Raw genomic sequence first — 19,267 nt, 5'->3', positions numbered from 1 at the left:
AAAGTGATACCAGGAGCCAGTCATTCAGTTCTTCATCCTCTAGTCTTCCTTGATACCCCAGTGGTGTCAGCAAAAACACCTGGTTTGCTTACCTCTCATTGGACCGTATCATGTAGTCAGTAAATTCGTGGTCTCCCTTGATCACCTCCAAGGGGACCACAAGGTTGACATCAGAATCGGTGTTCTGCAGCTGATTGAGTTTAATATTGACTGAGAAGAGGTAATCCCGCACGTCATCGATGCCCACCTTCAGGCCCTTGCACACGACATACCTGGCAGAGAACACCCTGTCAGTCCACTGAGCAAGGGCTTCTCTCCCACATTCATCCTCCCCAAACTCCTTGCTGAGCCATAAAGCTCAACAACCTTAAGTCTATGCACAAAGAACAGCACAGACTCTGCTGCAAAAGTTCAATGCAATTCCTTCCTTCTTATGCTGGGCTGTATTTCTACTCTCTGTGGCAGCGGTTCCCAAATGCCCTATGCCAGGCTGGCTGCATCACCATCACTAGGGAGTCTGGTAAATTATAGACCTAATTAACTGTGGGATTCTCCAGCAATGGAACCCAGTAATCTGTGTTTTTAACATAAGCCATCTAACAATTAAGACTGGCCACATCTTCTCTCACATCATGCATGATGTGTACTGTGTCCCTACTGGGATAGCAATAGTGCCTCTGGTTGGCAGCCCCTTTACCCTTGCCCAGCCCATGTCCCTTCAGGTGCCGCTTCTTTTGGTCACCTTCTTCCTGGACCAAACCAAGGATCCCCCACAAAGTCTGAAGAACAAGGCTCATAGAGAAGGAGGCAGAAGCTGAACTGGCACATCACAGAACCATTAAGATCTGAATCCTGACTCCTATTGACTCTAATAACTTCCTTAAAATCAGGGTTTTAATGTAAGCTTGAGTAGTTACGCCATAGAGGTGCATCAAAATTTGCTGTTCTAACATTTAGTCAACTAGTCTGATTAAAGTGGAGAGGAAGGCCTCACCTCTCTGAGTTGGCAGGACGGCTGGTAATTGGCTTAAAGAGACAAACTCGTTCAAAGCAGCAGTACAGCAGGTAGATGAGCCCCACACTGAACGGTGTGAAAAGATCAAAGGTTTTACAGATGAAGTGGCCTCCTAGATTAGAGCAAAAACACCAACAGTAGTCAGCGGGTTCTATCCCAGGAGGTGGTAAGGTAATCTCAGGGAGTAAATGTGACAAAACCAGGGACCCACCAGTTGGGCCCATTATAAAGAGGCAATTTAAGGGGGAGATTCAGCTTTAAAGGGGAATTTGGAGATTCTCTCGCACTTACTTCTCTATATTCCTTGTTTAACCACCTGTCAACTAATATAAACACTTTTTAGTTTGTTTTACTCCTAAGCCTTGTACATGCTCTTGTCCAATAGGGCCTCTAATGGGTCCTAGGCTGAGGAAACATCACCTGTTCGGACCACGGACAGGGCCATGAGGAACTGACAGAGCAGCAGCTGCTTGCTGAGGATCTCTTGCAGGTTCTCCTGCCCCTCCACTGAGAACCCCTGCAATGAGAGTATAAGAATTGGAGTAGGAAAGATAAGTGATGAGGACTTCATTCATCCCTACCCTACAAGTGTTTTCATTGATTTCCACCATCTGACTGATAAAGATATGGCTCAGTGTTTAAATTATTTTGGCATGGTCATATGGCACCTCATGGATGAAGCTAGAACAAGGATCCAGGCCTGACTACTAGAACAGTGCCGCTCTTCTGCTCCATCACTCAGAGGAGATAGAACCAAGTCTACCTTTCCGAAGAGATGGTCCAAAAAATTTTAAAACCCATGGGGGAAAAAAACAAAAAAACTAAAAAACAAAACAAACAAACAAACAAAAAACCCATGGGGGAATCCAGGGGAAGAGTAAAGGAGGACAGAGGGAAAATACTGGCTGGTCATAGGCCAACTACAACATAGGATACAGAATACCGTCAGTCCAAGACCCAGAGAGGGGTATGAATACTCTGCTTGGGCTTACTCAGCCACCGTGCTGACCACTGAACAGGCCCCAGTGTGGTGACAGGAGTAAAGTTAACACAACTCTGCCAGTCACAGCGATTTCTCTCTCTGCTGACCAAAACTCCCTTCCTATCTCAGGACTCTCCCTCAGGCCTGCAGACTCTCTGGCCAGGGTGTTTGTTCAAAGAATATGCCCTGCTATTCCTGAAGTGGCCTCCCTCCCTGTGAGATGCCAGCAAGGGGCAGAGAGCCAAGCTCACAGAGAAGTCAAGGAGGTCAGTGGCTGGAGGAGGAGGGAGAGGAAAGTTATTGTTTACTAGCTACAGAGTTCCAATTTCACAAAAAGGAAAAAAGCAAGGAAATCCGTTTCATGAAAATGTGAACATACTTAACGCTATTGAGCTATGTACTTAAAAACAGCTGAGATGGTACACTGTATGTTTTTTATCACAATAATTTTCTTAAAAAAAGTATAAGAGGCTGACCTCTGTTAAGCTGGCTCCAGCCAGATCAAGTCTCTCTCACTCAGTCCCAGAAAGGTAACAGCTAAAAGACTCAGAATCAAAAATTGTTTAGCAATGCCCTTTTTATAAATTTATAGATGTTTCCCAAAATGCATGTCTATTTGTAGAGTCAATTAAACAGGGGGGGAGGGCATCTGGCTGGCCCAGTGGTTGAGCATCTGCCTTTGGCTCAGGTCGTGATCCTGGGGGTCCTTCCTGTGATCAAGTCCCGTATGAGGCTCCCTGCAAGGAGCATCCTTCTCCCTCTGCCTATGTCTCTGCCTCTCTCTCTCTGTCTCTGTCTCTGATGAATAAATAAAATCTTTTTTTTTTAATAAATAAAATCTTTTTAAAAAACAACAAAAAAAGCCCAAGTCTCCAGTCTATGTTGACTAAGCAGAAAGACAACACTTGAGTTTGCACTCTGGCTGCCACATGGCACCTCAACTGCCTCCCAAGCATTATCGGGCCCCCACATCTACTCAGCTGGAGTAGCCCCTCCCTCTTCTTCCCCTAGGCCTGTCTCTCCATTGTTCCCTACTGTGCATAATGCTTTGGTAAACCAGGGCATCTTCAGATCCTGACATCCAGCACATTCCTTCACCTTTCCACATGATTACTGCTTTAGAGGCCACCCAAGGAGCTCTAGAGGCCTTCTCAATTCTAGCCATGTGACCCTGGAGCAATTGCCATATTTTCGGTCCTTCTTAGAATAAGTGGTGCCTCACTCCAGAAAAGACCACCCACGGCATCAGATTGCTAGGTGAGAAAGCTACAGTGGGATGGATGTCCTAGGTAACTCCAGCAGCTGCCTAAAGAACAAGGCTCCCTGAATATTCACTTCAGCCCAACCACTGACAGAGCCTCCTGTGGATTCCCTTGAGCTGCTGCCTTTGGTTATGTGGTCATTTGTCAGCCATCCAGAGGCTCAGGAGCTTAAGGACAGCCTCTACCAGGAGCCACGCCCTGGTGACAAATGATGGAAATGTTCTTCCCAATCCATTTTGCCTAGCCCATCTTAGTCATAGTTCTCCCCTAGCATTTCTCATCAAGGTCCTCTGAGAAAGTAAGCGAAGAAGGGCCACTTGCTCCAAGCAAAGGTGTCCAAAACATTACAACGTTGACGAAAGTATCATTGAAAATATGTGCAAAAAGAATAAAAACATACATCATACATCCCTACTATCTGAACAGTGAGCTACCACGATCTGGGGCAGCAAAGGACCAAATAAAAAAGCTTCTAACAAGATAAATACCTAAAGCATCACCCTATGGAGAGATCACTTACCCCATCAGCCATCAGAAAGTGGACGCCCTTGCGATCTGTGTTATCTAAGACAAAATTCCGAAAAGCAGTGATGTTCTCTGGGCGGGTAATATCTCCATCTCCATCGATCCCACCCTCACCTGATAGGACACAAGATTCACAGTTAGCTCATCTGCCCTGTGTGTCTCAGGGGCTGGGACACAAGCTCTCTGGGGTTTTGAACATACGTTCTCCTCAAGGACCAAGAGAAAAGGCCCTGTGAGGAGCAACCCACTATCCACATCTATCCTGCAGAGCTGCCTTGCAGTGACAGACCAACAGGCAAAAACAGGGCCCTGCTGTAATAAATTCAAAAAGAGTTGTCCAGGGGATCCCTGGGTGGCGCAGCGGTTTGGCGCCTGCCTTTGGCCCAGGGCGTGATCCTGGAGACCCGGGATTGAATCCCGCGTCAGGCTCCCTGCATGGAGCCTGCTTCTCCCTCTGCCTGTGTCTCTGCCTTTCTCTCTCTTTGTGTGACTATCATGAATAAATAAATAAAATCTTAAAAAAAAACAAAAAACAAACAAACAAACAAACAAAAAAAACAAAAAGAGTTGTCCAGCTAAGAGTCATCAACTGAAACACAGGTTCTTCCTCTTCAAGACTAAAATTGTGTTTAAAGCATCTACATTTAGGAACTGATATCAATTTTTAACTAAGAACTGTTACAAAAAAACTTGAGATTTGCTGCCAAATCACAGCAATCAAGAAAGAGTGGAGGGGACTGCTGTGGGGCTGCTGAGCTGTTACCCAGCGCATTCCACACGCGGTGCACGGTGCCGGCGACAGGCATGGGGTTTGTATTGGTTAATAACCCTGCCAATTCTAAACTGGAGATCAGGCAATTTCATTATCTCCTGTCACCACAAGAGAAGAAAAGAGGATTTAATATGGTTGTTTGTTTTTTGTTTTTTTTAATATGGTTTTGAGGAGAGTTTGCCTAGTGGAGTGTTTAACCTGCATCCTCCAGGCCTGGGATAAAAAGGGACAGTCTAGAGGAAACCAAGACCTTCACGACATAATCTGGGAACCCCAGTCTGAGAGACCTGGTAAAGAAAACATTCTCAGGGGATAATAACTGCTTCTGATCTCAAGTCCCCACAGAGGATTATTTCTCATCACCACCAGTACCCTCCTCCTTCATGTCCCTACCATAATAGGGTTCGAAGAGCTCACTGGACGCCGAGTAGAAGTCCTCCAGTTTGAAGTCATTTGGGCCCTTCAGAGTCATTCCAAAGCCCTTTGCGTGCCACTTCTTCCTCCACAGCACGTACTCCGAGAAACCGCCTGGGCCTGCGCAGACGTCAGCAAAGTAGAGAAGCTCAGCTTCCCGGTCCTTTACCAGTGGTTTCTGCAAAGGCAAGTGGAGGACAGGGGAGGAAGGGAAAAAGTCTGGCTCAATGGGGAACAGGAAGGAGAATGCAGGGGGAGTAAAATGAGCCTTTCAGCAAACATAACACAGAGCTCCCACCGAGGCCACAACACCCAGGATATGATCTCCTATGGTCATCACCCTCTGGAGTTGCCCATCCCTACCTCAAAATACACCTAATGCTTTTCAAGCATAGGGTCTACCTCAGACTTATAATAAAAGCATCTTAATAGGAATCTGAGTATGTATTTTTATTTCTCAGAGTCTTTTCCTTACCAAATCCTGCCTTACAAGAGTCCTACTGAGTGGAATAGATGCTGCATCCCCCACTTACAGACAGGGAAATAAAAGACACCAAGACACAGGGATCCCTGGGTGGCGTGGCGGTTTAGCGCCTGCCTTTGGCCCAGGGCGCGATCCTGGAGACCTGGGATCGAGTCCCATGTCGGGCTCCCAGTGCGTGGAGCCTGCTTCTCCCTCTGCCTATGTCTCTGCCTCTCTCTCTCTCTCTCTCTCTCTCTCTGTGTGACTATCATAAATAAAAATTAAAAAAAAAAAAAAAAAGACACCAAGACACAAAGCAACCGGTTCACAGACTGTGTGCAGCAAAGCTACATGAGAATCCAGTCAGCCTGGCTGCTGGACTCAGGTCTTCCTATCCAGAGCCTGAGGGGCTCTAACATCTCCCCCTCCTAGTCACAGGGTCTACCTTTCCAAACCACAGCCTTTGCTTCCCTTCTCCCCCTCCTTCTTGGCTCTCCCTATTCTTTTCCAATTCACTTTTTATTTTGGAATAATTTTAGGTTTACAGAAAAGTTGCAAAGACCAAGTTCTCATATACTCTTCATCCAGATTCCAATTTTGTTAACATCTTGCATGGCCATTTGTCAAAAATAAGAAACCAACATTGGTACACTGCTATTAAATTCAACTTGATTCAGATTTCACTAGTCTTTGTTTTGCTTCAGAATCCAATCCAAGTAATCACAGTGCATTGAGTCTCCCCTTTTTGCACTCCCTTCTGCCTTTAATCCTCTGCTAGCCAGGACATGGGGCAGTGGTGCAGAGGCTGGAGGCTGACAGGCAGAGGGCGAAGGAAATGCTGGTGTGTAGCCTCCAGACAGCCCCCAGAGTACCCACCCACCTCAGGAATAACTAAATTACAATACTCATTTGAATTGTTGCTGGGTTTTGGTCACTCCAGTACCTTTTAACTCTTAACCTGAAATTTATGCTGGACCCAATACTGGCCCATACTGTGTCTAAGGCAGAGGGGATATACCATCTGCACTGGTGACAAGAAGTTGAGCTCTAGAGCAGGTAACTACAGAGGTCCCCGAGGAACACCCAGCATCTAGAAGGAGCTTAGTTAGCTCGGCCTTCCCTCTCCACAGGTTTGTAATGGCTGAGTACCTGTCCAGAGTTCTGCAACTGCTAGATAAAGACCAGAAAGCTTTAGGAGAGACAGTTTTAAGAAAGAAATGGAAAATACTAATGTTCACAATCCAGCCACTTTCTGGGTTAAAAAGGGCCATGCCTCTGATGATAGCTACCCAGCTATATCAAAACAGTGAAGAAGTCTCTGGAGAAACTGACTTTAGCTAAAAATAAACTTTGTCATCCTATGACAAGCCCACCCAGGTACAGCTGAGATATATCAGTTCTTTCTCTTCTTCACCAATCTAGTCCAGTATTCTTTGTTCCCGAGCCATCAGTTATTCATATTTTTGGATTATATTCATTTGCACACACAAAAAAAGACCTAACAGCATTTGCTGAGAACATTATGTAGCATTTTTGAGGCAGTATAGTGGGGATGAGGCAGGGATCACAAGTTTAAGGCCTACACATACTGGAAGGAGGAAAAACAATGTTCCTCACCACTAGCCATGCCCTAGCCCCAGGCTCTAGGCTCTACGGGGAGCCACTGGCCCACAGGAAAACTGGGCAAGAAAGGAAAATGAATCAATGAAAGAATCTCACTTCCAAAAAGAGGGCATAAGTATGCATAAGTATGATCTCATTCTGTAATTTCCAGACATGTGGCCCTCACAGGTCATGGCCAGAAGGTCTTTTCAGAGAAAGGACAGCTGGAGTTCTCACCTCTGCCACTTACTGGCTGTGCACTTAAGGGCAGCATACAATTTACGCCTTTAAGCTTGAGCTCTCTCAACTGTAAACTGGGACTAACGTAGGCTCTCCAGGCTGTTGTAGGATTAAAGTACCATATGTCAAAGATGTTTATAAACTGTAAGTACTGAACAAACATAAGATGATTCAATATTCAACTGGATCAACTTCCTTGGAGTCAAAACTCTCGTCCTTTTCCATCTTCTTCCTTTTCCAATGTCTCGTGCAGTACTCCTGGGCTCAATGGGCACTTTTTAAGTGTTTCCTAATTCCCTCTAAGATACCACCACAACTCAGAGACCCACATTCAATTTTTGTCTTCTGTTAGGCTTCACAGACAATGTTTACCTACTTCAGCAATATTCCCAGGCACACAAAGCCTGCACATAATGTTATGGTTTATTATATGCTAGCATATACCTAAAGAATCTAAACTCCCTTCTTTTCCTTGTCTCTTCCAGTTTGTATTTACAATTTGTTTCCCTACCTAGTCTCTCTTCTTTTACCACAACCCACAGAACCAGAATGCCAGTGAAAAACCTCGTCGTCCCATCCACCTCCCACCTCCAACCTCCCCATACCTGCCCAAGCTTCAATTTCTCAATGCTCTTATTCCAAAATTTGCCTGATCCAAGAGTCACTGAGACCCTAGCAAACCCAGATGTGTGTCTGGGCCCTCGGTCACTTCCATCTCTGCTGGTGACTGCTCTAGAGCATCTTGACTCGCCTGGAAAACACACCAAGCCTACTGGGCTTGGCGGTCACTCTGGTCCTCAGGGAGAAGAAAACACTAGGGGCTGGAAAGAAATCACTTTTTATAGTGGAGTGTAGAGAAACATCTCTGAAAAGGCAATTTTCCATGGCCACTAACAATCAATTCAGGTCAAGAAGGTGCCTGAAGCATTACAAACACAGCTGCCTTTTCCTATGTAACGAACATCTCCACCCTTGACCTGAATGGTACAACCCTGGTGCCTATTTCATTTTCCTGACAGCAAAAGATAATAACCAGATACCAGCTGCTGGAGGCGTTTATACTCAAAAGCCCAAAATGATGCTGTGACTTCCCAGCAGCTTGACAGAGCTCCTCTGCCAGGCAGGGGTTTAAAGGAAATCATTTGGAGCTCAGAAAATTAAAGCAACATTATATCAATCTAATTTTCTCAAGATGCTAATTCCTAGAGCCCTTTTGCACTGCCTGCTGGTCCTAGAGAACAGCAAGAGAGGCCTGGGAGAGAGAAATGAATATAGGCTAGAGGGGTCCACATGCCAGTTTTGCCAGCATGGAGGGAAGCAGTTAGGGAGGTAGAACTGAAACATGAAAGAACTTAGAAAATAAGTTCCTTTAGCAGGTGGATAATCAGGGGGCCTAGTGGAAGGAGAGTGAGTGAAGCAGAAACAGGTTTGGGAACAGCTGGCTCCTGGCCCTTCACTGTCAAAGAGAACTAACTTTCTAGGACTGAGTAAGTAAAAATGCTTTGAAACCCTGAAGGGAATGCTAGAATGAAATTTCCTTTTTTCTTTCTCTATCATTATGGTGTGTCTGTGTTCAGAGAAACGAGAGGTAACAGAGTAGAAAATCATTTTGCTCTACCACTTCTTGAGAAGGGGCAAAATCTAATAATTATGATCCCACACAAAGCTGATTCAGAAAGGCAGAAAGGGAAAGTGGCCACATCTGAAATCACAGGTCTTAGAACTGGAACAGATCTTAAGGGCCTCTGGTCCCACCCCAATCCTCTGACAGGTTAGTAGGGCTAATTTCAGGGATGAGGCAATTGAGGCCCAAAGAAGGGAAGAACTTAAGTGACACCACCTACAATATAAGTGCTGTACTTCCTGCCTCACAATCCCTCACTGAACACCACAGCCTGTATTTTCAGACACGATACTGATTTTAAATACACCAGTGAAAGGATCCAGATGCCTACATTTCATTCAATACTCACATTTCCCCAAGCACTCCCTTCTCATACCACAAAGGGCACCCCAATCAGATGATGTCACAAATTTGAATTTGAAAAACAAGCTCATTGTAAGGACTACATACTCACCCTGGCAACAACTGGCCTCTACAGAAGGGCTTTACAAACATCCTCACCTTTCACCCTTACCAGTTCTTGAACTCACCAAAACGTCCAGAACCTAAGTGCCATGAGGGAAGAGATCACATCTATCTCATTCAAAATTATATTCCTAGTGCCTGGCACAAAGTGGGAGCTGGATAAATACATGTTAAATGGAGCAGGAGGGCCCAAGCTCTATCTCATACACTCCCCTCTCTGTTCCCTACACTTATAGATGTCACAACAGCTGATTTTGCCCAGAAATGTCCCTTTGCCACTGTTGCAAGCCCTGCTCTCCTCCACCTGGGGCAAGCAGCAGGATCTGCAAAGCTGGAGGCTAGAGCTCTGGGCCTGAAGCCCTCGAGACAACTGCTTACTGGACCATCCCTGGGACCATAGGAAGCACCATGGGACCTAATTTGAGGAGCTCAAAGCAAAATCTCTGTCACAGAGCAGGAATACTCTACTAGCATCACACAAATGGCAATTTCTGGGCCACTGAAGCTTAAAGCCATTTAGGGCTATGAATTCAGACAAAGAATCTTGTTCTCACCCCACAAGAGTCCCGTGGATTTGTAAACATGTGATCAAACACAAAATCCATGTTAGCCATCTTCATTGCTGCCCTGCAATAAAGACAGAAAAGCGCAACTCAGTATACTAGATGTATGGAAAGCTGAGGCTCAGACAAAGAAATGGAACAGTGCATGTCAGGGGAGAGGACAGGTAGGGAATGTCAGCAAACCTGTTTAGGAAGAACACTCCTCGGATCATCTCGTAGGGATTGGCCCGGGTCCGAGCTCGCCGCATCTCCTCTCCATCCAGGACATCAAACACACTCTGCCCAGAGAGAATCAGAACCTCAAGATAAGCACCACCCTCCAGGATGGGACAGGGGGCTTAAGAGCTTGAGGAGTGCAATTCAGCCCTCGAAAGAGCTACTATACTGCTGCATCCCAGCTCTGTAATGACCAGTTGTGTGACCCTAGACAAATTGCTCAACACTCTGACTCTCAACCACTTCACCTGTAAAGTGGTTAAAAAAAAAACAAACAAATAAAATGTAATTAGATCCTGTACAGTAAGTGGTTAATAAATGGCACCTGTGGGTAGGCACAAACCACCTGTTGGCATCACAAGTCCTCAGAGCAAATCTGTTTCTCCACGCCATCATCAACTTGCCTAGGGACCAGAATTCTGATATTAAAGCTTCCTCAGAGGACAAAACAAACCAAGACCGGTGTTTTGTGATGGCACCTACCCACACAGCAGGGACCCTATTCCCTTCTCCAATTTTCTCCCTGAGGAAAAAAAAAAAGCCTCATTTTACATGAGTTCTAGGCACCTTAAGGCTATTCCCAACCCTCTGCCTACAAAAAAATAAGTTTGGTGAGGCTGGTCTTAGGCCTTGTTTCTTCTCCAACCCATTTCTTCCTCAGAGTTTCCCTGGCTCATTCTGCCCTGGGCAATGTGTACTTCCTGATACAAAGTCATGCCAAAAGCTATCAAGGAGAGATTAACATTTGTCCAAGTAGTAGGAGCTTCACGCTGACTATCCCATTTAATTCTCACAACAATCCTGGGAAGTATTTTTTTCCCATTTTATAGATGAGGCAACACAAACTCAGAGCAGCTAGATCAACTGGCCCAGGGTCACACAGCAAGAAAGTTAAAAAATTAAGATGTGAATTCAGGTCTATCTGACACTAAAGAATAATCCAAACCTTTCACTATGCCAGGCCCCCTCAGGACTATAATGAACCAACCCAATGAGGTTAAGTGGAGCCTTTCCTGGCTACTGGCCACAGGGACAGTGCAACACTACAAGGCCCCAGAAAGAAGGATACCTTTGGAGAAATGTAGCAAGCCAAACATCCAATCTCCAGGAAAAATCTTAGCTAAATTTGAGCTCTCCCTCACAATCAATTCAAAAGACTGGAAGAGCCCAGCACATGCGCTCACACCAGGTTTTCCAGCCCAGCTCTCGCCACAGGCCTTACCTTACACTGCAACACACTGTGAAGCAGCTCTTCCCCACAAAACTCTGTCTCGTCTTCAATAACCATCTTTCTCTACAGAAAGAAGAAAACAACCAATATTGATCACGTATGACTGCATTTGGGGGAATGAATGGAGAAACAAGGGTTCCAAGTGAGTAGAGCAAGAAGGGGCTTGAGTCTCTGCCAAGAATATCAATCCCTGAGGGGCAGGAAAGGGAAAATCCTAACTCCCTCTGGCTATACTCCAGATGGCTGTGAGATGAAGCAGCCTCCTGGGTGCTCTGACTAGAGCACCATATGGATATAAGACTCGTGAATGCTGAGGCTGAGAAAAGCAAACAGGAAGGAAACATTCAAGCTGTCAGTCCCCAGAGCATGGAGGCAAAAGGATAGGGATGCCTTAAATGACAGAACCCTGTCCTTCAAACAGGAAGCTTCTTGACCTGTAAAGGGGACAAACGTCGGACACCAGACACTGTCCTGGTAACATCAGAGAAAATAAGGGCTCAAGCAACCCTCACAGGGGTGTCATATCCAACCAGATGGTTGAGTGAGGCCATCTTTAAACCAATGATGCTCAAACTTGGGTGTTCTCAGGTTTTACACAATTCAAAAATCACTGAAGATCCCAAAGAGCTTTTGTTTGTGTGGAGGATATACACATACCAACTTTATTATTAGAAACCGAGACAATTTTAATTTATTCAGTGTGAAAGAACAACACATTAACATAGATAACATATTTTTATGAAAAATAACTATTTCCCAAAAAAACTTTTACTGAGAAGAGTGGCATTATTTTTCATTTTTACAAACCTCTACTATCTAGCTTAATGTAAGATGGCTAGTCTCCTCTCTGCATTTGCATTCATGGTTGTGATAAAGCCTCTGGAAGACTCCACTGGACACTTGTGAGAGAATGAGTGAAAAAAGCAACTTTCCAGTACCATTATGAAAATAACTTGCACCCTATAGAGCCCCTGAAAGGGTCTTGGAGATCCCCAGGGGGCCCTACACTTTGCGAACTGCTCTCCAGACCATACTGATTTGGTAGCTATGTACTAAATTCTTACAGTTTTCCAGAAGGAGATTAAACAAATTCTCTCTGTAACAACTCCCTCATTATTTTCTGAGGACAGAGACAGCATCTTTTCATCTACCTGGAACAGTGCCCAGCAATGAATGACAGAATACATACAAACGTGTAAAAAGCTACTCTAAAAAGCATCCATGAGGAAGACCAAAGTTATGCATTTTGTGCTGCCTTGCAAGGTAAATGACTAGGAGAAAAAAATCCTGTCACATCTCCCAGGGGCATAGCTGTAAAGCCCTTGACACACTATCTTGAAAAAACTTTATTTGGGCAGCCCTGGTGGAGCAGTGGTTTAGCGCCACCTGCAGCCCGGGGTGTGATCCTGGAGACCCAAGATCGAGTCCCACATCAGGCTTCCTGCAGGGAGCCTGCTTCTCCCTCTGCCTGTGTCTCTGCCTCTCTCTTCACTCTCTCTGAATGAATAAATAAATCTTAAAAAAAAAAAAAAAAGAAATAGAAAAAACTTTATTCTTGCCAGAATGGTCAGATTCACAATTTTCTTACACTGAGTATACATACACACACACTGGACTCAAGAAGAAAAGTCAGGAGGTAAGTGCCAAAAATTCAGGGTACACTTTCCTGAAATCCTACCTTTCCCATAACCATCCAATCGCTCATTTCCTGAGTGTCAGGAATTTCGGTGGTACATTCTGGAAACCATGATACCTGTTCACAGGCACTGGGCTACAAATAAAAAAGAGGCAAGTAAGTCAGGGAAGATGGCTCCTCAGGGCTATGCCCCAACTTGGAAGGGCTTCCCCAAAACAATCAAAAAGGACTCAGATATACTGGGAAGGCCCCAGGAAGCTGAAGCCAAATGTTGTGGTCAGACATGAGAACTGAGAGCCAGGATGCTGAAGGTTAACTTTTGAAGGCCAGGTACAATTCTAGTATGAATCTTTAGAAACTTCCCAAACCTTCAAAGTTTCTTTCATTTGTTCCAATGTTATTTCATAAATACGTACTATGGGCTAAGTACTCAGAATGCAGTAAAAAAGACTTGGTTCTGGACCCAACGGGCCTACAATCAGAGCACTGGAGACACAGAGAAGTACATATAGTAAGTAAGTCTATGAAAAAGTAACTATACCAGGAAGACCCAATGTTAATGGGTCTCACCTCCTGATGCCTTTCCAAGTGTTATTCACAAAGATTTCTTGCCTATTCATTCCCAGAGCAGAAACTGGCATCTCAACTGTGCTTTCTCTTAATTTTTGAATTACATTATACATTAGAAATATCTAGAGTCCTTTGTTTTCCCTAAGATTTTATTTGTTTTTAAGTAATCTCTATACCCAACATGGGGCTTGAATTCACAACCCTGAGAGCAAGAAGTGCATGCATCACCAACTCAGCCAGCCAAACACCCTCTGCAGTCCTTTTAAAAAGTACTGATAACAGGGATCCCTGGGTGGCGCAGCGGTTTGGCGCCTGCCTTTGGCCCAGGGCGCGATCCTGGAGACCCAGGATCGAATCCCACGTCGGGCTCCTGGTGCATGGAGCCTGCTTTTCCCTCTGCCTGTGTCTCTGCCTCTCTCTCTCTCTGTGACTATCATAAATAAATAAAAATTAAAAAAAAAAAAAAAAAAGTACTGATAACAAGGCCCCACCCTTAAAGTATATGAATCTGTCAGTCTGAGGCAGAAACTGGGTATAATCACATTTTTAGAAGACCCCAGATGATTCTAATATGCAGCCAGAACTATGTCCACTGGGCTAGAGACGTGGATTATAGAACCTAGACAGGTGGCTAACCTGCAGGGTACTCTACACACTGCCTCCTAAGCAAGTGTGGAGATTCACCACTGCAAACTGAAGCAATGTAATTAAAGGTAGTATTACATGCTCTGAAAGGCATAAAATGGTAACACAATGGAAGGTCCTAAGGGCAAGCCAACCATCAACAACAGAAAAAAGTTTAAATTTACTGAAGCCCTTTTTTCAATGAATCTGGCAGTGAATTACGCCCCCACCCCAGTCAAATCTATCACCTTTAACCATTTATAAATGGTTATAAGTTATAAACTCTATGGGAAAGAAAGCTCATATACATTGAACGTGTCCCTTTTGGAGAGAATAAGCAGACTCAATCTCCCATCTCTAGAAATGTGAAATTAAGAGCAGAAATGGACTGCAAAGTGGACTTTGTTGGACTTTGTCTGAAGGGTCAAACCTTGCACTCTCTATTCCTGGGTTGCAGTAGCCACCAGGCACTTCCTCTACAGTGACTGCGGGATTGGACAGTCACCTGAGGCAACCCAGACTCATCTACCTTAAAGAAGTGGATACCAACTAATAGGTAAACCAATAAATAGGGCATCTTTTGTATAAGAAAAACTGAATCATGGTAAACGATAATTAGGACAGCCTTGCCTCAAAAAGGAATTTCAATAGCCTGTCTCCATTAAAAACAGAGATTTTATGGGCAAATTTAAGATTCTGAGTTTAGCTTAGTTCTAATTCTGCCTCACTATGAGTATCAGGACTATTTACTGGTTTTCATACAAATGAGGACACAGAAAGCACCAAGAATTTCACTGAGGTAAAACCCTACATCTAGTACCCAATTACAAATATTTACCCTATCCTGCACTTTCTCATCTGCTATTCTGCTGGTCTCATCTCCTCACACTACAAGCCAACACAGCAGGCCTAGCCCCAGAAGCCATTAGCTCCTAGCTTGTCAGTATCTTACTCTGAAGCCTTATTAGGTTTTTATCATGTGCAATTCATGGAAGTTCTTTCCTGAACTGGAACATCAGAGAGACAAATAAAATATCAATTCTCCAGAGTTCACAGCCACATGTGAAGTTCAACTACATCAGCTTATATAGAAGACTAGGACATTTGTGTTCTATTTTCTCTAGTTTCAATTCTATAATGGTAGTATTTCATCATTAGTTTTAGCTATTTTATTATATCTACTTCAAATTCTCTGTAAAATAACATAGGAGATAAATAAATGAATAAATACAAAATCTCAACATCACCTGTGCCATGAAAAAGGGTGTGTGTCTCTTTTGACAGCTAGGGTTAAAACACAGTGGTACCCAAGCAGATAAGCAGACTAAAGCCACAAGAGGAAAGCTCTACAGTATAAACAAACATCTACATAGAGCTGATATCAGAAACCCATAGAAGTGCAGAACCTTTGAGGGCACCTAATGCAGTCAGTCACCTAGTGGGAGAGTGGGTTCTCATTCAACTCCTTTGAATCCTTTCAGCAGAGGGAACACATTACCTCATGAAGTACCCTAGCCACTAGTGGAAAGGTGTATCTATTTATTAAAGTTCTTTGTGGAGCCAAACTGCCTTCCAGCATCTTCTACCCGCTGGTCTTTAACAGATCCACACCCTAGCAAGTCTCCCTCAGTATCTCTCTTCTGTTTCCATTCTGGACATCCCTAATATCGTCCATGTTAAAAACCCAGTTCCAAATCCCACTGCCTCTGGAGACTTCTAGTTTGTTAACATGGCTACATAAAGTCATGCAAACAAAAACACAAGTTGGCTTTCCCATCTCCTCCTCCCCTCATCAGTTACCTCTGGCTCATCTCGCCAGTCTACATTTAGCTCTTGATCAAAGCCTTGCAGTGTCAGACCCAAGCCTCTTCGACCTTTCTGATTAGAGGCTTCAACGATGTCCTTCCGACCCTGGCTGTATTTCCCCAATCCTTCGCCTTCCTTGAAGCCCATCTTGGCCTGAAAAAGAGACAAAATAGAGCATTTACACAAATAAACAGATAATAATGGAGCACTTATATAAACAAACAGCCCCTATCACATGTCAGACATTATGCTAAACTCCGAGAAACATAGATGAGGAAAGCCTAAAGTTTTCCTTGTAACCTAATGAAGAAAATAAGCATAAATAAGTCACTGCAGTTTAACCATGGGCCCAGTGGCTGTCTACTCCGGAGGTGAGAGTCTAGGGCAACCAAAAGTTGGATAAATGAGAAGAGACCTCATAGCTGTAATTAAAAGCACCAAGAACACTTAATCTCACTGGACATTCACACAACTACCCTTCCAGCTAATTTGTCTGATTAAGTGAAAAGCAGAGCCAGAGTTGAATTGGTAAAGAGAAGATAATTTACAAATGGAACTGTTTCAAGCAGCAACTCTACCTTACCCTCAGCCACTCAAATAGCCTTACTAGATAAAGACAACGAGAGCCTAGAGGAGCCCACTTAATCAAGATACTAATTGAAAACTCACTTTATGTAAAACTGAGGTATGGATCTGTAGGTACTATAAGATACTGGACAGGAACTTTTTTTTTTTTTTTTTTTTTTTTTTTTTTAGAGAGGTGGAGGTAGGGGCTGAAGGAAAAAGAGAGAGAGAATCCCAAGCAGAGAGAAAGAATCCCAAGCAGACTCCACACCCAGGGCAGAGCCCAAAAGAGAGCTCAATCTCATGGCCCTACAATCATGACCTGCGCCGAAACTGAGTCAGATGCTTAATTGATTGAGCCACCCAGGTGCCCCAGAACATTTTTTTTAATGACACAACTGTCTGTAAGCTCACAATAAACTCTAGAGTCACTAGGCCCATTATATACCCCCAAAATCAGAGACCCAAATTCCCAAAGCCCAAGAACCCTTATCTAATAAAAGAACTCCAATCCTAAAAAAAAAAACATAATCCCTCCTTGAGGGTCTATACTCCTTTTGGAAGGGGCATTACCAACTCAAGAGCTGGACAGAATTCCTATAGTACCCACAAATCTCTCCCCAGTCAAAAAGGCTGATTGAAGGGATACCCTCTCTCCCCCTTCCCTCTGCCCCGCGCCTCTCTCACATGCTCACATGCACTCTCTCACTCTCTCTCAAATAAATAAATCAATCTTTGGGGAAAAAATGGCCAACTGGGTCACAAACCTCCCCATTGTCCACTACCCCAAAGTCTGTGTCCCCAAACTAGAATCCTGACTATGAGTTCAGAAGTGGCAATTCTCATTCCTAAATGAGTCCAGAAGAAAATGGAGGAGTCAGCTGTAATATTAAAGCTAGCCAGAAAGCAAACTTGAATTTCCTTAAGCTTTGTGCACATGCACTAACATATGATAAAGAAGGCAAGCAGGTCTCCCTAGTCACTTTCCTTCTTCTAGTATGTCAATGGGGTATGGAAACTGGGAAGGAGAACTAGACCTTCTTTCTGAAGTAATATAAAAAATCATACTACTCCAATTTATCTTAGGCACCTGAGAGTGAGCAGGATTTTAGTCACTTCTTTTGAGATCACTCACTAGAGCAAAAACTCACAGCAGGAAGCCTCTTTACCCAACCACACACATCCATGTGTAGGAAGTACATTCACATGTACTCATGATGAGCTTTCATTACTAAGGAGACTAAGCGTGATCCAGCTCTGAGAAGGACAGGAGAAGCAGGCCTGCACAGACACTTCCCATGGATAATTCAAAAGTGACACATACTTCTATTAAGAAGAGGGTCACACTCTCTACTAAATTTCAGTAGCTAGAAACCAGAGGAAAAACTCATGCCCTAGCTTTTCTTCTTTTCATACCAATACAATTTCCCTTCTCTTACTCCTCTGGTGGAGCTTTAGAAACCCAATCCAAGCACTGACATACCATAAGCTTCTGGGAGACACTATTATACATGGAATAGCGAGAAGAAGTTCCTTCCACAAGGGAGTCTGCTTTGAACGCATCGTCGAAAGAGTCAGAGCTGTGTTGCTTTCCCTCAGTCTCACTGTCAGACCCACTTAGGCTTGTGGCAGATGCTGGCAAAGAAAAAAAAAGAAAATGTTCAGGTGAGTTTATGGCACCAAGTAGCCTTTAGAAGTCTAAGTTTCATTTATTCACCTAGTGTTCAGTACATGCATTGCACACATCAAGTTCATTAAATGACCCAGGGTCATATGTATTCTCTACCTCTTACTAACGATGATATCTTAGGCAAGTCACTAAAATGAAAGTTCCTAGGTATTTGACACATGAAGGGAGCTCAAAAATATCAGGTGTCTTTTCCCATTCTTTCACGTTTTCCCCTACAAAACTGAGATGGTAATACCTATCTCATGGGCTTATAGGAAGGTTAAGTGAAATAATGTGTTTAAAACTACACCATCAAATATAAAACATGTTTACTGAAGATACGATTATTATTTCCGCTATTATTTGAACATCAATTTCCAAACACTGATACCTAACTCCATTTTCAATGTTCTATCACGAGACTAACAGTTTCTGATTGTTTAATCTCCTAGCTGCCTTTGTTTTCACCGTCTTTCAAAATTACAGGTAAGAGGATAGGTCTATAGCACTGCCCCTCGGAGAAGAGCTGGCTAATGGGGGAAAGGTGGAAGAAGAGCAAGGGATAAGAGAAGGGTGAGAAGGAAGGAAAAAGAGCAGGAAGAGGGAAAAGAGAGGAAGGACAGGGAAGAGGGAAGGTGCTTATGGAGCAGCATCAACTGGATAGTAGAGGAGCTACAACTAAATGTTCTAGGAGGAAGCTGGTGGCCTGAGTAAGTTAAACTATTATCTTCATGGTGAACAACCTTGTTACCAAAGGACTCTAAACAAGACCACCTTACCAGCTGCCAGAAGTGGTCGATTACCTGTCTCCTGGTTCAAAGTGGCATGACTCAAGCTCTAAATATTCACTATGTCTGTCTGGCTTTTCCCCTCTCTTTTATTGATATATGAATTCCTTAACTTGAAAGCTATTTCAATACGATACAGTTTATTCAGGTCATTTCTTGGGCAAACCCAACCAAATTTGGAAAGAGACTGTATCTCAAAATCTGCTTAATAATTTCTGTATATTCCCATTGAGGCT

General features: G+C 43.9%; 1 protein-coding gene across 2 annotated transcripts in view; it reads right to left on the bottom strand.

Moving 5' to 3' along the window:
* The window catches only part of CMTR1 (cap methyltransferase 1), a 50,767-nt gene that overhangs the window by 20,207 nt on the left and 11,293 nt on the right, over nt 1–19,267 (bottom strand). For both annotated transcript variants that reach the window (XM_025418621.3, XM_035698051.2), the window contains exons 3-13: nt 18,058–18,209; nt 16,005–16,163; nt 13,053–13,145; nt 11,366–11,437; nt 10,111–10,205; nt 9,919–9,991; nt 4,950–5,148; nt 3,780–3,898; nt 1,436–1,532; nt 995–1,127; nt 93–272 (exon numbers count right to left, since the gene is read on the bottom strand). In XM_025418621.3, the coding sequence (XP_025274406.1) occupies nt 93–272; nt 995–1,127; nt 1,436–1,532; nt 3,780–3,898; nt 4,950–5,148; nt 9,919–9,991; nt 10,111–10,205; nt 11,366–11,437; nt 13,053–13,145; nt 16,005–16,163; nt 18,058–18,209 (1,372 nt within the window). The remainder of the gene's footprint in view (nt 1–92; nt 273–994; nt 1,128–1,435; nt 1,533–3,779; nt 3,899–4,949; nt 5,149–9,918; nt 9,992–10,110; nt 10,206–11,365; nt 11,438–13,052; nt 13,146–16,004; nt 16,164–18,057; nt 18,210–19,267) is intronic.

The sequence above is a fragment of the Canis lupus genome, chromosome 12 (genome assembly GCF_003254725.2).
Source record: "Canis lupus dingo isolate Sandy chromosome 12, ASM325472v2, whole genome shotgun sequence".
Taxonomy (NCBI): domain Eukaryota; kingdom Metazoa; phylum Chordata; class Mammalia; order Carnivora; family Canidae; genus Canis; species Canis lupus.
The sequence above is the reverse complement of the archived record's forward strand: the minus strand, read 5'-3'. Positions and strand labels throughout refer to the sequence as shown.